General features: G+C 42.3%; 1 protein-coding gene across 3 annotated transcripts; it reads left to right on the forward strand.

Moving 5' to 3' along the window:
* Positions 1-231: 231 nt before the first annotated feature.
* Positions 232-18,243, forward strand: LOC109879818 (cathepsin F). Of its 3 annotated transcripts, XR_004202989.1 has the most exons (14): positions 572-1,202; positions 4,197-4,307; positions 4,950-5,031; positions 5,154-5,218; positions 5,330-5,411; positions 5,524-5,637; positions 6,405-6,553; positions 8,315-8,411; positions 8,521-8,721; positions 11,122-11,186; positions 11,318-11,408; positions 11,507-11,565; positions 16,727-17,198; positions 17,247-18,243. XR_004202989.1 is itself a non-coding variant. In XM_020471991.2 (13 exons), the coding sequence occupies exons 1-13, from the start codon at positions 969-971 to the stop codon at positions 16,799-16,801; spliced, it is 1,425 nt and encodes a 474-aa protein (XP_020327580.1). In that variant the 5' UTR covers positions 232-968; the 3' UTR covers positions 16,802-18,243. The 3 variants fall into 3 exon arrangements, 2 of the variants coding, with proteins under 2 accessions (XP_020327580.1, XP_020327581.1); XM_020471991.2 differs by having other exon boundaries at positions 232-1,202; positions 16,727-18,243; XM_020471992.2 differs by having other exon boundaries at positions 756-1,202; positions 5,333-5,411; positions 16,727-18,243.
* The last annotated feature ends 1,466 nt before the right edge of the window (positions 18,244-19,709 follow it).

Consider the following 19,709-nt stretch of genomic DNA (forward strand, 5'->3'; position numbering starts at 1 on the left):
AGACTTCAGAGGTGTTGAGTAATATTTTGGATGTTGAAATATTTCAAAATTTGGCACCAAGTCTGAGCCAGTCTCTTCACAATAGGATATTACACCATTTCTTGTCTCTGGAATGGATATTAATTCAAATATATGTATTAATATCTTATTATTATTATTTTTAACCCTTAGTTTACCAGGTAAGTTGACTGAGAACACGTTCTCATTTACAGCAACGACCTGGGGAATAGTTACAGGGGAGAGGAGGGGGATGAATGAGCCAATTGCAAACTGGGAATGATTAGGTGGCCGTGATGGTTTGAGGGCCCGAATGAGAATTTAGCCAGGACACCAGGGTTAACATGCATACGCTTACAATAAATGCCATGGGATCTTTAGTGACCTCGGAGAGTCAGGACACCCGTTTAACGTCCCATCCGAAAGACTGCAATCTACACTGCCCTGGGGCATTGGGATTTTTTTTTAGACCAGAGGAAAGGGTGCTTCCTATTGGCTCTCCACCACTACTTCCAGCAGCATCTGGTCTCCCATCCAGGGACTGACCCGAACCAACCCCATTTATCTTCAGAAGCAAGGCAGCAGTAGGATGCATAGGGTGGTATATGCATATTTCCAGTCCCTGTAGCTCCGCGCACCATTGTTCCGTCGTTGTTTCAGACAACAATGGCCGTGTTTCAGAGCATCAAAACGATTGCAGGCTACTGCCGACTGACTGATCTACAAATCACCCGTGAATGACTACTAACTATTGTAGCTCGGTCAGTCAGTCAGAATTTACCCATGATACATTGCGGGTTTGATCCTCTCGAACACGGCCATTGTAACCATTGTGTAACCATTTCTATTTGGGGCGGTCTTCTGATTTGTTGTGGCATTGATAGGTAACTAGGAAAACAAAAATCCCGTTTTATAATCTCACCGTCCACCCTCGGTTGGAGTTTTACTGCTCTACAAACAGACGGGTCAACATGGACGTCGGATTTCGCCACCCTGTTCTTCTTTGCCTAATCCTAGCGGTTTTGGGCTCGGTTCTGGCCGATTTGGATGGCCCTTTGATGGGGGCACCCGGGTCTGCCGTCCGTTTGTCGGAAAACGACCCAGGTCTAAAGAAGGCACTGAAGTTTGCAGAGGACCGCTATAACATGGGGTCCAATGCGATGCACGTTCGCAGAGTTAGCAAGATCCTCTCTGCCAGTAAACAGGTAGACTACAGTCTTGTGAAAATGAATATTTGTTTATTGTAATGTCATAACTTGTGCTATGTAAATAATTACATGTTATTAGCCTACAATGAAGTGTATGTCTATTGTGATTGTAGGCCATAATATGTGGCGAATAGGCCATCACAGATTTCAGTTCGTTAGATAATACCGCCGCCTACGTCAGAGCGCACCAACCTGTGCTAGTGCATCTGAACTGCATGACATCTGTGTAACTCAGCTTAATTTGTTATACTGCAGCCCAACCAAGCACTCTTAATATTTAACCATGCTTTCAGTGAAGTTTTCCCACATGGTTAGCTAAGCCTATTCATACTGCCTAATGAACAGTGGCGACCCGTCATTCAGGGCAGGTGGGGCCGAGCCCCACATTTTTTGTGGCTTTGTTGGCATGCATTCCACCCACCAAGATTTACATGCTAAAATCACCACTGCTAATGACTATAGCCTGTAAGGCCTCTATATCCACAAGACATTTTATGTCCACAGGAATAATGCCAGTGTCCTATGACTCCTATCCACTGGCGATTTTTAGCATGTCAATCTTGGCATGGCAAAAATAAATAAATGTGGGATGCATGCCAGCAAAGCCACAACACTAAACAATACATTCATTGTACTATAACGGTGACAAACAGTGCCCACAAACAGGCTATCAGCTCCGTCTTATCTGGCAGCGAAACAATTCATTCAGCCTCATTTATTGACTTTTAAAAAACATGGTTGACTTGCTTAAACAAATGTGCTTTCTACAGATAATTGAGATGTACAAACTATGGCATAAGGGGATAACAAGCAGATAAGAGGCAATTCGTAATTTCAATTCAGTCATTAATGAGCGAGCTAGGACAGACGTAGTCAATATAAATATTTGATCAGCACTTTTGAAATGTACAGCGACAGAATTCAGAACATGGGCAGTTCTTAGTGTTCTGCCTGTACACAAAGTCAGAACCGTAGGATAAATAAAAGGGGCATATAAGCAGACAATAAAAGGTCTTACAATATTCGATGATTACATTTCTCTAAAACAGGTTATAGGCTACATGTGCACCACCAAGTCAGAACAGTACATGAAATTAAGAGGAAAAAATAGACCAAATTATTAGGGTGAGGAACATGGGCTACTAGCAGCTTAATACACAACATACACTTAGTATTACTTTCTTAGCTACAGTATACATATCTCTCTGGCATATTACATCATTTATGCAGCAGTATACAAGACATTTTTGGACTCCCCTAGTTGTGGCGTGTTGGTCCTTTTGTGGGCAAATTTAGTCTGGCATTCTCTGCATTCTCTGGGGGGGTTGAATCATGATGACGTCAGTGATCTTCAGGTCGTAGCTCTAGAAAGAGGCCAGAGTTCCCGATTTACAATTAAGAGTTGGATGAAAGTTCAAAACATATTTTCCCAGTCGTACTCGTTTTTCCCAATTCCCAGTTGTCTTGAACTCACTAAAGTCAGATTTTGCAGTTCCGAGTTAAGTTGTTTTGAGCATGGCATGGTTCATTGACAGCATGGCCAATGTTGAAAATGTATCATTTTAAACTAAGAAAGACACCCTTAATCTTAGACTTGGGACAACACAGCTACTCCACTGAACAGCAGGCTAATGATTGCATTGCAATGCTTGCAGTTAGCCAGTGATTCCTTCCAAACCACTCATTGTTGATTTCAAACTTGTTGTGTAATATTTATGGCCGATGAGCACCGATACGTTTTATCTATAATTTCTCTTTATTATTTATCTTCATATGACAAGGATTAAAAAGGATTTGCCAGTAGATTGTCTACATAATTCATGATGATGACTGCATGTCTAGCTTGCTAGCTAAGATTTTGAAAGTATGACGTTGACATGATCAGTCCAATCAAAGCTACGGTAGCTATAACGTGATTTGATTTTATCTGTGACCAATGACCTTGAGCCTTCTTGGATGGGCACTTCTAATGTATGGCAGCATCCAAGGGGCTTGAATTTCCGACCTCTACCCTTTGACTTGGCGGTGACGTAGTGTCCCCATGAGTGACTGAACACTGAGCCAATCACGGCGCAACGTTCCGTATTTTCTGCTGGCTTGCGCCACCGCCACAGAAAGCACGGAGCTAGGCTGAAACACCTGCATTTTGGAGCTCCCTTACTCAAGAAAACAAAAAAGATTCCATGTTTGTATGCGGCTTTATTAACTCAATGATATATATTTTTTACATTGTTTGCAAAATGATATGTGACACGTATTAATGCCAAAAAGCATTTATATTTTATTTATTTATTTTATAAACGTGGGGCTCAACTAATCAAACTACATTTTGCAGTAGTCTGGTGGTAGTTAAGGTAGTGCTTTCAAGTAGTTAACTGCTTTTTTGCCATGTAGCTAACTACTTGAACTACACACTACTCTTTTTGCAAAAATAAAATCTGGGTGAAGTAGGCAAGAATTTTCTTGCTTTTTCAGCATCAGATCTGCCAAATGATCAGTTGAAACAGTTTGTGTTTAATAGGCTGTTACACATTCTGTTTAACATGTGATCTGTTCTTGCAATTTGTAGTCTGACATTTCAGATTTACATATGATAATTTATCACGAAGTACTTTGGATGTAATGAACTGCTTTTCCAGGGTAATTTTAGTTCAGTAAACTATGTTTTTCAAGGGTACCCTTTTAGTTTAGCTTAACGTCTTTCAGTGTGAAGTCATTGGTAGCGTGATAAACTATCTTTTCAGAGTAACTTCCCCAACACTGGTCTCAACAAACCTATTGTCTCAGCCAGACAAACTAACTAAGAGACCTGTAATTTCCAGCATAATCAGCCCGTTTAGCTGGGCCTGTAAATGCCATAATTACTGGATTAGGTCTTGAAAGTGAAGTCAGAGATAAATGGTATGCTAGATGGCAAAACAAAAACCGCAGAGTTGATGTTGTTTCTTTTTTCAAAGAGGCCACCTTCACTGTGTTTTTCCTGCCTTGTAGCAGGTGAAGGGTATCCGATACAGCATCACGGTGGAACTAAGTAACACCCAGTGTAAAAAGGCTGCCAGACTGAGGATCTGTGACTTCTACCCAGAGGAACACAACCTGAAGGTGAGGCCAGTATGTGTGTCTGTTTGTTTTTCTGTTTTAGGATGATAATGGTGTGGGTTGTTGGAGAGAGAGAGTTCCAGGGAAAGTACAGCTAAACTAAGGCCTCCTCATCAACTCAAATAAAACCCCAATGTTTTGCAATAGTGAACATTGGCAATACCTAAACCACTCATTAAAAATGAACTTGCAACACTGAAGAGTGCCCAGTATCAAGGCCATTGTGTGTGTATCAGGGTCTACTGTAGGTTATTATAAATGTCTGTTCAGCTCCCACTTCCACTCCCAACTTAATCAGAAATGTCTCCAAGGTCAAGGGAACGAAGTGTTTGTGTTGTTCACTCCTGTGCTTCACTTCTGTATAGGTTCAGAAATGGACTGTTGTTGACAGAGGAAAGGAGTTATTATTGTTAACATTACACTACATATCCTTTGTATGTGGCCTATGTGCTGTACCATTCTCCTGATATTAAACAGCTCATCTCATTTCACGTGAATCATTTCAACATTTCCCTAAAGTGCACATAACAATACATTACGTTTTAATATACTGTCTATAAAGAAGTCATGAACACAGTAGCCCAATAAAATAAACACAGGTTATCTCACTAACCATGTTCTCTCCGCTGATGTGTTCTCTGTCAGACAGAGGTATGTGTGTTTGAGGTCTGGGACATTCCCTGGGAGAGCAAGTCCACCCTTCTCAAACAGAAGTGCCAGCCAGCAGGTTAGTGTCATTGGTTCAACTGTGGAACTAAAGTTACCTTTGTGCATTTATTTGTTTCGGGATTGTTTGTATAAATACTCATAGCTACATCCTAATTGTTTTTCATGATCATTGGTTTCCAGTTGATCCCAAACCAGTTGAGACCAACAAAGTTGAATTTCTGCCCCTCTCCACCAAACCAGTTGAGGTAATAGAAAAACATAGCGTTTGTGGTATGTGTGTGTTTGAGTTTCTCTTTTATTTTGTATGTGTATATATTTAATTTACTTGTGAATAATCAACTTGTGTTTTGTGACAGGAGTCAGTGGATTCTGTGGAGCTTCTGGGTCAGTTCAAAGAGTTCATGGTCAGATACAATAGGACTTACAGCAGCCAAGAGGGTGAGAGATAAATGTCAATCCATCATTTTACACAATACCATCCATCCGCCTCCACAGATGAGACGGTAAAACATCTAAACATAACATTTTTGTCTGACCTTTGCTGCTACAGAGGCTGACCGGCGGCTGCGTGTCTTCCATGAGAACTTGAAGACTGCCGAGAAGCTCCAGTCTCTGGACCAGGGCACAGCCGAGTACGGGGTCACCAAGTTCAGCGACCTCACAGGTGTGTGTGCACGCGCATGTGTGAGAATGCAGATTAACAAGCCTGAAGCAATTCCAGAACAACCACTGAGCGTGCTGGAGAGCTCACCGTCTGCCCTCTCTGGAGCAACAGCACTTCCTGTGTGTGATTCTGTGACTGTTTAAAACATGTTCCCTTGCAAAGAGAGCTAATCTGTTGAGTCATTTCTCTTCTACGTAGTTAATTTAGAGCCCTGCATAGGAATGGATTTGAATCCCGAGCCCTACCCATGCCTGTGACGCTCAGGCCCCACCCTACCAATGGCCCGATTTACTTCTGCCAAATTTAAGCCCCGGCTCAAAACCCCAAATCAGAAATAACCTCCTCTGTTAGTAAATCCATTAGCTGCTCCTCTCTGTCTGTCACTCACTCCCTGCATGCAGCTTGTTCTGCATGCACTCTGAGTGTCTCCTGACTTGTATTTGACGAGGTTGAAACACCTCTGACACCATGTTTGATCTTAGTCGGATATGACTACTGCAGCAGAGCATGAGCAGATGGCTCAGCTTCAAAATGTTAGTGATCAATTTAATGACACCCGAGTCCTGACCGTACCCTAGTTATTGATGAAAAACAGACCCTACCCGGCCCTAACCCAATGTATAATGTCGGGGCCCGTCGGGCTCTGGTCGGGTAGCAGAGCTCTAAGCTAGTTCCACAAAGCTACAGTACAACTCCTCAGCTGTACACTGTGAATAATCCATCTCTTCTTCCTCTCCTCCCTCTACCCTCTTTTTCTCTCCCTCCAGAGGAGGAGTTTAGGACTCTGTACCTGAACCCCCTGCTGAGCCAGCAGAACCTCCAGCAGTCCATGAAGCCTGCAGTAATGCCCCGTGGCCCCGCCCCGCCCAACTGGGACTGGAGAGAGCATGGAGCGGTCAGCCCCGTCAAGAACCAGGTAGGACCGGGTTTAGAGATGGTCTTACAGACTGGAGATGACTACAGGTACGACTGTAAATGTTTACAGTGGGGCAAAAAAGTATTTAGTCAGCCACCAATTGTGCAAGTTCACCCACTTAAAAAGATGAGAGGCATGTAATTTTCATCATAGGTACACTTCAACTATGACAGACAAAATTAGAGAAAAAAAATCACATTGTAGGATTTTTTATGAATTTATGGTGGAAAATAAGTATTTGGTCACCTACAAACAAGCAAGATTTCTGGCTCTCACAGACCTGTAACTTCTTCTTTAAGAGGCTCCTCTGTCCTCCACTCGTTACCTGTATTAATGGCACCTGTTTGAACTTGTTATCAGTATAAAAGACACCTGTCCACAACCTCAAACAGTCACACTCCAAACTCCACTATGGCCAAGACCAAATAGCTGTCAAAGGACACCAGAAACAAAATTGTAGACCTGCACCAGGCTAGGAAGACTGAATCTGCAATAGGTAAGCAGCTTGGTTTGAAGAAATCAACTGTGGGAGCAATTATTAGGAAATGGAAGACATACAAGACCACTGATAATCTCCCTCGATCTGGGGCTCCACGCAAGATCTCACCCCGTGGGGTCAAAATTATCACAAGAACGGTGAGCAAAAATCCCAGAACCACACGGGGGGACCTAGTGAATGACCTGCAGAGAGCTGGGACCAAAGTAACAAAGTCTACCATCAGTAACACACTACGCCGGCCAGGGACTCAAATCCTGCAGTGCCAGACGTGTCCCCCTGCTAAAGCCAGTACATGTCCAGGCCCGTCTGAAGTTTGCTAGAGAGCATTTGGATGATCCAGAAGAAGATTGGGAGAATGTCAAAGAACACCATACCTACTGTGAAGCATGGGGGTGGAAACCTCATGCTTTGGGGCTGTTTTTCTGCAAAGGGACCAGGACGACTGATCCGTGTAAAGGAAAGAATGAATGGGGCCATGTATCGTGAGATTTTGAGTGAAAACCTCCTTCCATCAGCAAGGGCATTGAAGATGAAACATGGCTGGGTCTTTCAGCAGGACAATGATCCCAAACACACCGCCCGGGCAACGAAGGAGTGGCTTCCTAAGAAGCATTTCAAGGTCCTGGAGTGGCCTAGCCAGTCTCCAGATCTCCACCCCATAGAAAATATTTGGAGGGAGTTGAAAGTCCGTGCTGCCCAGCAACAGCCCCAAAACATCACTGCTCTAGAGGAGATCTGCATGGAGGAATGGGCCAAAATACCAGCAACAGTGTGTGAAAACCTTGTGAAGACTTACAGAAAACGTTTGACCTCTGTCATTGCCAACAAAGGGTATATAATAAAGTATTGAGATAAACTTTTGTTATTGACCAAATACTTATTTTCCACCATAATTTGGAAATAAATTCATTAAAAATCCTACAATGTGATTTTCAGGATTTTTTTTCTCATTTTGTCTGTCATAGTTGAAGTGTACCTATGATGAAAATTACAGGCCTTTCATCTTTTTAAGTAGGAGAACTTGCACAATTGGTGGCTGAATAAGTACTTTTTTGCCCCACTGTATGTATGATTTGTATTTCTGATCGGGCAAATAACTTAAGGCTTTATATAGCATTCATAAAGTATTCATGACTCTGCTTTGATGGTTCACTAAACATTTATAGGTACGCAAAAGTCATACTTTCATTCATACTGTAGATATGACACAATTCATGGAAAATGTGGAGGTAGGTAAGGCCTGTGTGTGGTTTGTATTGCAGGGCATGTGTGGTTCTTGCTGGGCATTCTCGGTGACAGGCAACATTGAGGGCCAGTGGTTTGTGAAAACTGGCAAACTAGTGTCTCTCTCTGAGCAAGGTAAGCACAAGCATTTGTAGGTATCATACACTTACATGTACAACAGTACTGTTTCCCCTTTCTCCATAAGAGCCTTGAATTGATTGGTTCAATGTCCTGTCACCCACAGAGCTGGTGGACTGTGATACTGTGGACCAGGCCTGTGGGGGCGGGCTTCCATCAAATGCATATGAAGCTATCGAGAAGCTGGGTGGTCTGGAGACAGAGACTGACTACAGCTACACCGGCAAGAAGCAGAGCTGTGACTTCACCACAGACAAAGTCACCGCCTACATCAACAGCTCTGTGGAGCTGTCCAAGGACGAGAACGGTGAGTGGGAGGAGAACAACACTTTGAAAAAAGTAGCGTGAGAGAGAGCCGAGTGGGTAGGGTACACAGAGAGAAAGACACAGATGATAGGTTGAAGGTTTGGATGAAGATTGAACAATGTGGTACAGATGATAGGTTGAACAATGCGGTACAGATGATAGGTTGAACAATGCGGTACAGATGATAGGTTGAACAATGCGGTACAGATGATAGGTTGAACAATGCGGTACAGATGATAGGTTGAACAATGCGGTACAGATGATAGGTTGAACAATGCGGTACAGATGATAGGTTGAACAATGCGGTACAGATGATAGGTTGAACAATGCGGTACAGATGATAGGTTGAACAATGCGGTACAGATGATAGATTGAACAATGCGGTACAGATGATAGGTTGAACAATGCGGTACAGATGATAGGTTGAACAATGCGGTACAGATGATAGGTTGAACAATGCGGTACAGATGATAGGTTGAACAATGCGGTACAGATGATAGGTTGAACAATGCGGTACAGATGATAGGTTGAACAATGCGGTACAGATGATAGGTTGAACAATGCGGTACAGATGATAGGTTGAACAAGGTGGTACAGATGATAGGTTGAATGGATGAAGATTGAACAATGCGGTACAGATGATAGGTTGAACAATGTGGTACAGATGATAGGTTGAACAATGTGGTACAGATGATAGGTTGAATGGATGAAGATTGAACAATGCGGTACAGATGATGGGTTGAACAATGCGGTACAGATGATGGGTTGAACAATGCGGTACAGATGATGGGTTGAACAATGCGGTACAGATGATAGGTTGAACAATGTGGTACAGATGATAGGTTGAACAATGTGGTACAGATGATAGGTTGAATGGATGAAGATTGAACAATGCGGTACAGATGATAGGTTGAACAATGCGGTACAGATGATAGGTTGAACAATGCGGTACAGATGATAGGTTGAACAATGTGGTACAGATGATGGGTTGAACAATGTGGTACAGATGATAGGTTGAACAATGTGGTACAGATGATAGGTTGAACAATGTGGTACAGATGATAGGTTGAACAATGTGGTACAGATGATAGGTTGAACAATGTGGTACAGATGATAGGTTGAACAATGTGGTACAGATGATAGGTTGAACAATGTGGTACAGATGATAGGTTGAACAATGTGGTACAGATGATAGGTTGAACAATGTGGTACAGATGATAGGTTGAACAATGCGGTACAGATGATAGGTTGAATGGATGAAGATTGAACAATGCGGTACAGATGATAGGTTGAACAATGCGGTACAGATGATAGGTTGAACAATGCGGTACAGATGATAGGTTGAACAATGTGGTACAGATGATAGGTTGAACAATGTGGTACAGATGATAGGTTGAACAATGTGGTACAGATGATAGGTTGAACAATGTGGTACAGATGATAGGTTGAACAATGTGGTATAGATGATAGGTTGAACAATGTGGTACAGATGATAGGTTGAACAATGTGGTACAGATGATAGGTTGAACAATGTGGTACAGATGATGGGTTGAACAATGTGGTACAGATGATGGGTTGAACAATGTGGTACAGATGATGGGTTGAACAATGCGGTACAGATGATAGGTTGAATGGATGAAGATTGAACAATGCGGTACAGATGATAGGTTGAACAATGCGGTACAGATGATAGGTTGAACAATGCGGTACAGATGATAGGTTGAACAATGCGGTACAGATGATAGGTTGAACAATGTGGTACAGATGATAGGTTGAACAATGTGGTACAGATGATAGGTTGAACAATGTGGTACAGATGATAGGTTGAACAATGTGGTACAGATGATAGGTTGAACAATGTGGTATAGATGATAGGTTGAACAATGTGGTACAGATGATAGGTTGAACAATGTGGTACAGATGATAGGTTGAACAATGTGGTACAGATGATGGGTTGAACAATGTGGTACAGATGATGGGTTGAACAATGTGGTACAGATGATGGGTTGAACAATGCGGTACAGATGATAGGTTGAATGGATGAAGATTGAACAATGCGGTACAGATGATAGGTTGAACAATGTGGTACAGATGATAGGTTGAACAATGCGGTACAGATGATAGGTTGAACAATGCGGTACAGATGATAGGTTGAACAATGCGGTACAGATGATAGGTTGAACAATGCGGTACAGATGATAGGTTGAACAATGCGGTACAGATGATAGGTTGAACAATGTGGTACAGATGATAGGTTGAACAATGCGGTACAGATGATAGGTTGAACAATGTGGTACAGATGATAGGTTGAAGGTTTGGATGAAGATTGAACAATGCGGTACAGATTGAAGAGGGTTGGCTTCATGTGTTAATTTTGGTTTCCTTCCCTTTTTATGTTTAGAAATCGCTGCTTGGCTGGCTGAGAACGGACCAGTATCTGTGGCCCTGAACGCATTCGCAATGCAGGTAACAGGCCTCACTGCTGTATGCTCCTTATTGATACTTAAATTAGCATCACTAAAACACAACTGAACAATGAAGTGACTAGTATCTATCTATCTAATCCCACCTGCTTTTCTCTCCTTGTTTCTTCTCAGTTCTACAGGAAGGGTGTGTCCCACCCTCTGAAGATATTCTGCAACCCCTGGATGATTGACCATGCAGTGCTGCTCGTGGGCTACGGAGAACGTGAGACTGACTACTTATTTACCTTACGCCTAGCGTAATAACAACACTGATGAGTCAGAATGTGTGAGTCATGTGTGTCTGGTTGTTTCTGTGTACAGGTCAAGGCAAGCCTTTCTGGGCCATCAAGAACAGCTGGGGAGAGGACTATGGAGAACAGGTAAGAGGAGGCTGTCACAGTGAATCTCTATGACAAGGAGTTATGTGGGGATTTGCAAACAGTGTATTTGTTTACAATGCATGCATAAAACATACTCTTAGAAAAAAGGTGCTATCAAGAACCAAAAAGGGTTCTTCGGCTGTCCCCATAGGAGAACCCATTGGTTCTAGGTATAAAAATAACTTTGGGTTACAGGTAGAATCCTTTTGGTTCCAAATAGAACCATTTTGGGTTCCATTTCAAATCAAATGTTATTTGTCACATGTGCTGAAAACAACAGGCAGTGAAATGCCTACTTACAAGCCCCAAATAATTTAAAGAGCAGCAGTAAAATAACTACAGGTGGTACCGGTACAGAGTCAATGTGCTGGGGCACCGGTGAGTTGAGGTAATATGTACATGTAGGTAGAGTTAAAGTGACTATGTAAAGATAATAAACAGAGAGTAGCAGCAGCGTAAAAGGGGGAGCAATACAAATAGTCTGGGTAGCCATTTGAAAAGCTGTTCAGGAGTCTTATGGCTTGGGGGTAGAAGCTGTTAAGGAGTCTTTTGGACCTAGACTTGGCGCTCCGGTACCGCTTGCCGTGCGGTAGCAGACAGAACAATCTATGACTAGGGTGGCTGAAGTCTTTTTGAAAATTTGTAGGGCTTTCTTCTGACACCGCCTGGTATAGAGGTCCTGGATGGCAGCTTGGCCCAAGTGATGTACTGGACCGTATGCACTACCCTCTGTAGTGCCTTGCGGTCGGAGGCTGAGCAGTTTCCATACCAGGCATTGATGCAACAAGTCAGGATGCTCTCGATGGTGCAGCTGTAGAACTTCTTGGGGATCTCAGGACCCATACCAAATCTTTTCAGTATCCTGAGGAGGAATAGGCTTTGTCGTGCCCTCTTCACGACACTCTTGGTGTGTTTGGACTAGAGGTCGACCGATTATGATTTTCAACGCCGATACCGATTATTGGAGGACCAACAAAAAAACGATTAAAAAAAAAAACAGTATTTGTAATAATGACAATTACAACAATACTGAAAAAACAACACTTATTTTAACTTAATATAATACATCCATAAAGTCAATTTAGCCTCAAGTAGATTATGAAACATGTTCAATTTGGTTTAAATAATGCAAAAACAGTGTTGGAGAATCTTACATGCAATATGTGCTATGTAAGAAAGCTAACGTTTCAGTTCCTTGCTCAGAACATGAGAACATATGAAAGCTGGTGGTTCCTTTTAACATGAGTCTTCAATATTCCCAGGTAAGAAGTTTTAGGTTGTAGTTATTATAGGACTATTTCCCTCTATACCATTTGTATTTCATTAACCTTTGACTATTGGATGTTCTCATAGGCACTTTAATATTGTCAGTGTAACAGTATAGCTTCCGTCCCTCTCCTTGCTCCTCCCTGGGCTCGAACCAGCAACACAACGACCACAGCCACCACATCGAAGCAGCGTTACCCAATGCAGAGCAAGGGAAACAACCACCCCAAGGCTCAGAGCAAGTGAAGTTTGAAACGCTATTAGCGCGCGCTAACTAGCCAGCCTCATCTCGGGAGTTGATAGGTTTGAAGTCATAAACAGCGCAATGCTTGACGCACATGAAGAGCTGCTGGCAAAACGCACTAAAGTGCTGTTTGAATGAATGTTACGCGCCTGCTTCTGCCTACCACCGCTCAGTCAGATACTTAGATACTTGTATGCTCAGTCCGATTATATGCAACACAGGACACGCTAGATAATATCTAGTAATATCATCAACCATGTGTAGTTAACTAGTGATTATGATTGATTGTTTTTTATAAGATAAGTTTAATGCTAGCTAGCAACTAGCTAGCAGTAAGCAAAGGTAACAGGCAGTCTCCTTGTGGAGTGCAACGAGAGAGGCAGGTCGTTATTGCGTTGGACTAGTTAACTGTAAGGTTGCAAGATTGGATCCACCGAGCTGACAGGGTGAACATCTGTCTTTCTGCCCCTGAATGAGGCAGTTAACCCAACGTTCCTAGGCCGTCATTGAAAATAAGAATGTGTTCTTAACTGACTTGCCTAGTTAAATAAATATATATATATTATTTTAAAGGCAAATCTGCGCCCAAAAATACCCTAATAAAAAGGCCCTAATTAATCGGCCATTCCGATGAATCGGTCAACCTCTAGTTTGGACCATGTTAGTTTGCTCATGTGTACACCAAGGAACTTGAAGCTCTCAACCTTCTTCACTACAGCCCTGTCAATGAGAATTGGGGTGTGCTCGATCCTCCTCTTCCTGTAGTCCACAATCATCTCCTTTGTCTTGATCACATTGAGAGAGAGGTTGTTGTCCTGGAACCACACGGCCAGGTCTCTGATCTCCTCCCTATAGGCTGTCTCATCATTGTCGGTGATCAGGCCTACCATTGTTGTGTCTTTAGTCTGTAGTAGTTTGCAAGCCCTGCCACATCCGACGAGCGTCGGCACCAGTGTAGGATGACTCAATCTTAGTCCTGTTTGCCTGTTTGATGGTTCGCTGGAGGGCATTGCTGGATTTCTTATGAGCTTCCATGTTAGAGTCCCGCTCCTTGAAAGCAGCAGCTCTACCCTTTAGCTCAGTGCGGATGTTGCCTGTAATCCTTGGCTTCTGGCTGGGGTATGTACGTACAGTCACTGTGGGGACGATGTCATAGATGCACTTAATGATGAAGCCAGGGACTGATGTGGTGTCCTCCTGAATGCTATCGGAAGAATCCTAGAACCTATTCCAGTCTGTGCTAGCAAAACAGTCCTGTAGTTTAGCATCTGAGCACTTTTTTTATTTTTTTATTTGGTGCTTCCTGTTTTCGTTTTTGCTTGTAAGCAGGAATCGGGAGGATGGAATTATGGGCTGATTTGCCAAATGGAGGGCGAGGGAGAGTTTTGTGTGTGTGGAGTAAAGGTGGTCTAGAGTTTTTTTTTTTGTTTTTTTATTATTATTTTTTATTATTTTTTGCCCTCTGGTTGCACATTTAACATGCTGGTAGAAATGAGGTAAAACAGATTTAAGTTTCCCTGCATTAAAGTCCCCGGCCACTAGGTGCGCCGCCTCTGGATGAGCGTCTTCCTGTTTTATGGCCATATACAGCTCATTGAGTGCGGTCTTAGTGCCAGCATCGGTTTGTGGTGGTAAATAGCCAGATACGAAGAATAAAGATGAAAACTCTCTTGGAAAATGATGTAGTCTATAGCTTATCATAACATACTCTGCCTCAGGTGAGCAGAACCTTGAGACTTCCTTAGATTTCGTGCACCAGCTGAATTGGGATTTTGTGCCACTCTTTTTTGCAGATCTTCTCCAAGTCATTAAGGTTTTGAGGCTGACGTTTGGCAACTCGAACCTTCAGCTCCCTCCACAGATTTTCTATGGGATTAAGGTCTGGATACTGGCTAGGCCACTCCAGGACCTTAATGTGCTTCTTCTTGAGCCACTCCTTTGTTGCTTGGCCGTGTATTTTGGGTCATTGTCATGCTGGAATACCCATCCACGATCCATTTTCAATGCCCTGGCTGAGGGAAGGAGGTTCTCACCCAAGATTTGACGGTACATGGCCCCGTCCATCATCCCTTTGATGCGGTGAAGTTGTCCTGTCCCCTTAGCAGAAAAACACCCTCAAAGCATAATGTTTTCACCTCCATGTTTGACGGTGGGGATGGTGTTCTTGGGGTCATTGGCAGCATTCCTCCTCCTCCAAACACGGCGAGTTGAGTTGATGCCAAAGAGCTCCATTTTGGTCTCATCTGACCACAACACTTTCACCCAGTTGTCCTCTGAATCATTCAGATGTTCATTAGCAAACTTCAGACCGGCATGTATATGTGCTTTCTTGAGCAGGGAGACCTTGCGGGCGCTGCAGGATTTCAGTCCTTCACGGCGTAGTGTGTTACCAATTGTTTTCTTGGTGACTATGGTCCCAGCTGCCTTGAGATCATTGACAAGATCCTCCCGTGTAGTTCTGGGCTGATTCCTCACCATTCTCATGATCATTGCAACTCCACGAGCTGAGATCTTGCATGGAGCCCCAGGCAGAGGGAGATTGACAGTTATTTTGTGTTTCTTCCATTTGCGAATAATCGCACCAACTGTTGTCACCTTCTCACCAAGCTGCTTGGCGATGGTCTTGTAGCCCATTCCAGCCTTGTGTAGGTCTAAAATCTTGTCCCTGACATCCTTGGAGAGCTCTTTGGTCTTGGCCATGGTGGAGAGTTTGGAATCTGAGTAATTGCTTCTGTGGACAGGTCTTTTATACAGGTAACAAACTGAGATTCGGAGCACTCCCTTAAAGAGTGTGCTCCTAATCTCAGCTCGTTACCTGTATAAAAGACACCTGGGAGCCAGAAATCTTTCTGATTGAGAGGGGGTCAAATACTTATTTCCCTCATTAAAATGCAAATCAATGTATAACATTTTTGACATGTGTTTTTCTGGATTGTTTTGTTGTCTCTCACTGTTCAAATGAACCTACCATTAAAATTATAGACTGATCATTTCTTTGTCAGTGGGCAAACGTACAAATCAGCAGGGGATCAAATACTTTTCTCCCTCACTGTACATGCTTGTAGCGCATCTATTTTGTTATCCAATGATTTTATGTTGGCTAATAAGACTGATGGTAGAGGCAGATTACCCACTCGTCATCGGTTCCTTACAAGGCACCCAGACCTACGTCCCTGATATCTCCGTCTCCTTTTCATGCCAATGACAGGGATTAGGGCCTTGTCTGAAGTAAATCCTTTGTGTCTGACTCGTTAAAGAAAAAATCTTCTAGTACGGGGTGAGTAATCACTGTCCTGATAATATCTAGAAGCTCTTTTCGGTCATAGGAGACGGTGGCAGAAACATTATGTACAAAATAAGTTACAAATAACGCAAAAAAAACAGACTATAGCACAATTGGTTAGGGGACCGTAAACCGGCAGCCATCTCTTCCGGCGCCATTACCTGCTCCTTTCCACAGAGGGTTCTACGTGGAACCCCAAATTATTTTACTTGGATCTAAAATTGCTTCTATGGGGACAGCCGCCGAACCCTTTTGGAACCCTTTTTTCTTAGTGAAGTCAAGCCTGAACTCTTGGAACATATTGTGCAAATAGAGGTTTTGATGTGTATTTTTGTGTTCATGTCTTGTTGCCTGTTCCTTCCTTCTAGGGTTACTACTACCTGTACAGGGGATCCAGGCTCTGTGGGATCAACAAGATGTGCTCATCTGCCATTGTGAACTAGGCGAGAACACACACACACACATTTATTTCAACATACATACATACATACATACACACACACACACACACATGACCGGAATAATAGTTGATGCCAATCTTTTCCTGGCACAAAAAACAAACCCAACACCCTCCCCCAAATATGTACACACACACACACACCTACAAACTGACCAAACTGCAATGCTACTCACCCTGCCCCCATAATTGTGTAGTCAGAACACTGCACAGTGCACTGGAAGACCTGTTGACACCTTGAAATAGAAGAGGCAGTATTCATTCATACCTCACCTCATTCTTCTTTACCAAAACAAACCAGCTCCGATTAAGTTATAGTTTCAAGCTAGTACTGATCTTTTGTTGTGATTTTACTATAGGTTTTTACATAGTTTTTACTATAGGTTTTTACATAGTTTTTACTATAGGTTTTTACATAGTTTTTACTATAGGTTTTTACATTTTTAGCTAGACTGAACAAAAATATAAACAAAACATGCAACAAATTAACAATTTTACTGAGTTACAATTCATGTAAGGAAATCATTCTATTGAAATAAATAAATTAGGCCCTAATCTATGGATTTCACATGACTGGGCATGGGCACACCCACTTGGGAATAGGTGGGCCTATGACCAAGTGGGAGGGCATAGGCACACCCACTTGGGAGCCAGGCCCACCCACTGGGTAGCAGTCAGCATGCCAATTGCACACTTGCTCAACACTAGACATCTGCAGCATTGTGTTGTGTGACAAAACAACAACAAAAATTTGTGGGTGTTTAATGTCCCCAGCACAAGGTGCACCTTTGTAATGATCATTCTGTTTAATCAGCTTCTTGATATGCCACACCTGTCAGGTGGCTGGATTATCATGGCAGAGAGAAATGCTCACTAACAGGCATGTAAACAAATGTGTGCACTTAATTAGAGAAATACGCTTTTTGTACGTATCCCATTTCTGGGATCTTGTATTTCAGCTCATGAAAGATGGGACCAACACTACATGTTGCTTTTATTTTTGTTCAGTATAGTAGTCTTTTCGAATATTTAATTTAATTGTTGTGTTTTAGATGCCAGAATTTACCTCTGCCTATCTCTTTACAATAACAGAGTCAAAATGAGTTCAGTAATGCTTTTTGGTGTCCGTTATGTTCCCCTGAATGTGACCACTCTGCTGATGCTCTAGAATGAATGCTTGTGCATTTTTGCTAGTTTCACCTCTGTTGTAACTTGTTCAGTGCAATACCATGTAATGTCAATCTCTCCCTTGTTTACCATTTACAACTTTGCTGTACAACTAGTATTTAGAATGAGTGGGTTCGCATGGTTTCTGAGATTTTAAAAGGATCATACATTGGCTGATGTGTAGCCTATTAACTGTGTTACATATTGCTGTGCTGTGTAACTAGACAAACTAAGGTTGAATAAAACATATTTTAGCCTTTATCTTTTGTGAGCTGTCATTTCCGACGTCCATATCTATGTTGTCTGGCTCATTGGAGAAACACATACTATCTATTCACAGCAGCATTCGGTTCTTGAATGCTCCCCAGACAAGGAAAATAATACAACTACAGACAGAAGGGTTAGTTATAAATATATTTGCTAGCTTTAACTCTTTGCTATAAGTCCCGTAGTGAAACTGGGGTAAGAGCTGCTGAAAAGGAAAGAAAGCACATACGGTTTTCCGTTTCTTAGCCGCTATAAACACATTCGAGAAATAAAATATGTTTTCATAATTCACATGCCATTCGACAACCCAGAATCTTTGACCTACAGTGAAGATACACCTTTTTGCAGTTCAGATGTACAAGGTACAAAGTGGCTAATTTCAAGTGTATGTGGGTGTTAACTTAATTTAGCTAGATTTACCAAGGAATATCTAGAAATACATCATTATATAATATCATAATCTTAATCTTCTATAATTTCATAACATAAGAGCTAGAATAATTCTGACCATTAGCTAGCTGTTTGTGTATGATACGGGCTTTGTTTGTTTACTTAGCCAGCCAGCCAGCTGGTGTGGACAGCTTGCCACTTGGCCCAAAACAAAACTTGTTCATTTTACGGCCTCACTGGCTGACATTTTATTTTTATTGTTGTTGGATATGTATGCCACCTACAATGTTATGCTCATATTTTTGCTATCTGTTAACTCGGAGTACCACAACATGAGTCGTCATACCCAGTGGTGATTTTAGCATGTAAATCTTGATGGGGCAAAATGTTTTTAGATGCATGCTGGCAAAGCCACAATGCAACACTTAACCGTACGTTAATTGCACTATAACATGCTGACCAAACCGGACGCGAGCACGTTGATTTTGTTCACCCACACTAGAAGCGATCAGGACACGTAGGTTGACATATCAAAACATACTCTGAACCAATTATATTAATTTGTTGGAAGGTCGAAAATTATTAAACATTTATGGCAATTTAGCTAGCTAGCTTGCTGCTGTTGGCAAATTTATCCTGGGATATAAACACAGGGTTATTTTACTTGAAATGCACAAGGTCCTCTACACCGACAATTAATCCACAGATTAAACTGTAAACCGAATTAGTTTCTCATCTCTCCTCCTTCCTACGGGCTTCTTTTTCTTCTTTGGACTTAATAGGGAGGTAGGCAACCAACTTTACAGTGCATTACTACCGACTGGAGTGTGGTCAGACACTTGAGCATGTGGTCAGCATGTGATGGTGACTACAAACTTACATGCTGACCAGACCGCACTCACGCCATTGCGCACAAGTTGATTTTGTCTACCCACCCCAGACGCGATCAGGACATGCAGGTTAAAATACCAAGACAGACTGATTATCAGACACAATCCCTGTCGCCATGCAATCCTAAGGCTATACAGTCATGGCCAAAAGTTGACACAAATATTAATTACCACACAGTT

This window comes from Oncorhynchus kisutch, linkage group LG15, assembly GCF_002021735.2.
Source record: "Oncorhynchus kisutch isolate 150728-3 linkage group LG15, Okis_V2, whole genome shotgun sequence".
Taxonomy (NCBI): Eukaryota; Metazoa; Chordata; class Actinopteri; order Salmoniformes; family Salmonidae; genus Oncorhynchus; species Oncorhynchus kisutch.

Bases quoted from the DNA above. Each gene is read 5' to 3' on its own strand.
- LOC109879818 (XM_020471991.2), top strand. From the start codon at position 969: ATGGACGTCGGATTTCGCCACCCTGTTCTTCTTTGCCTAATCCTAGCG. The intron at 1,203-4,196 runs GTAGACTACAGT...CCTGCCTTGTAG, and splicing joins TCCTCTCTGCCAGTAAACAG to CAGGTGAAGGGTATCCGATA. The intron at 5,032-5,153 runs GTTAGTGTCATT...ATTGGTTTCCAG, and splicing joins ACAGAAGTGCCAGCCAGCAG to TTGATCCCAAACCAGTTGAG.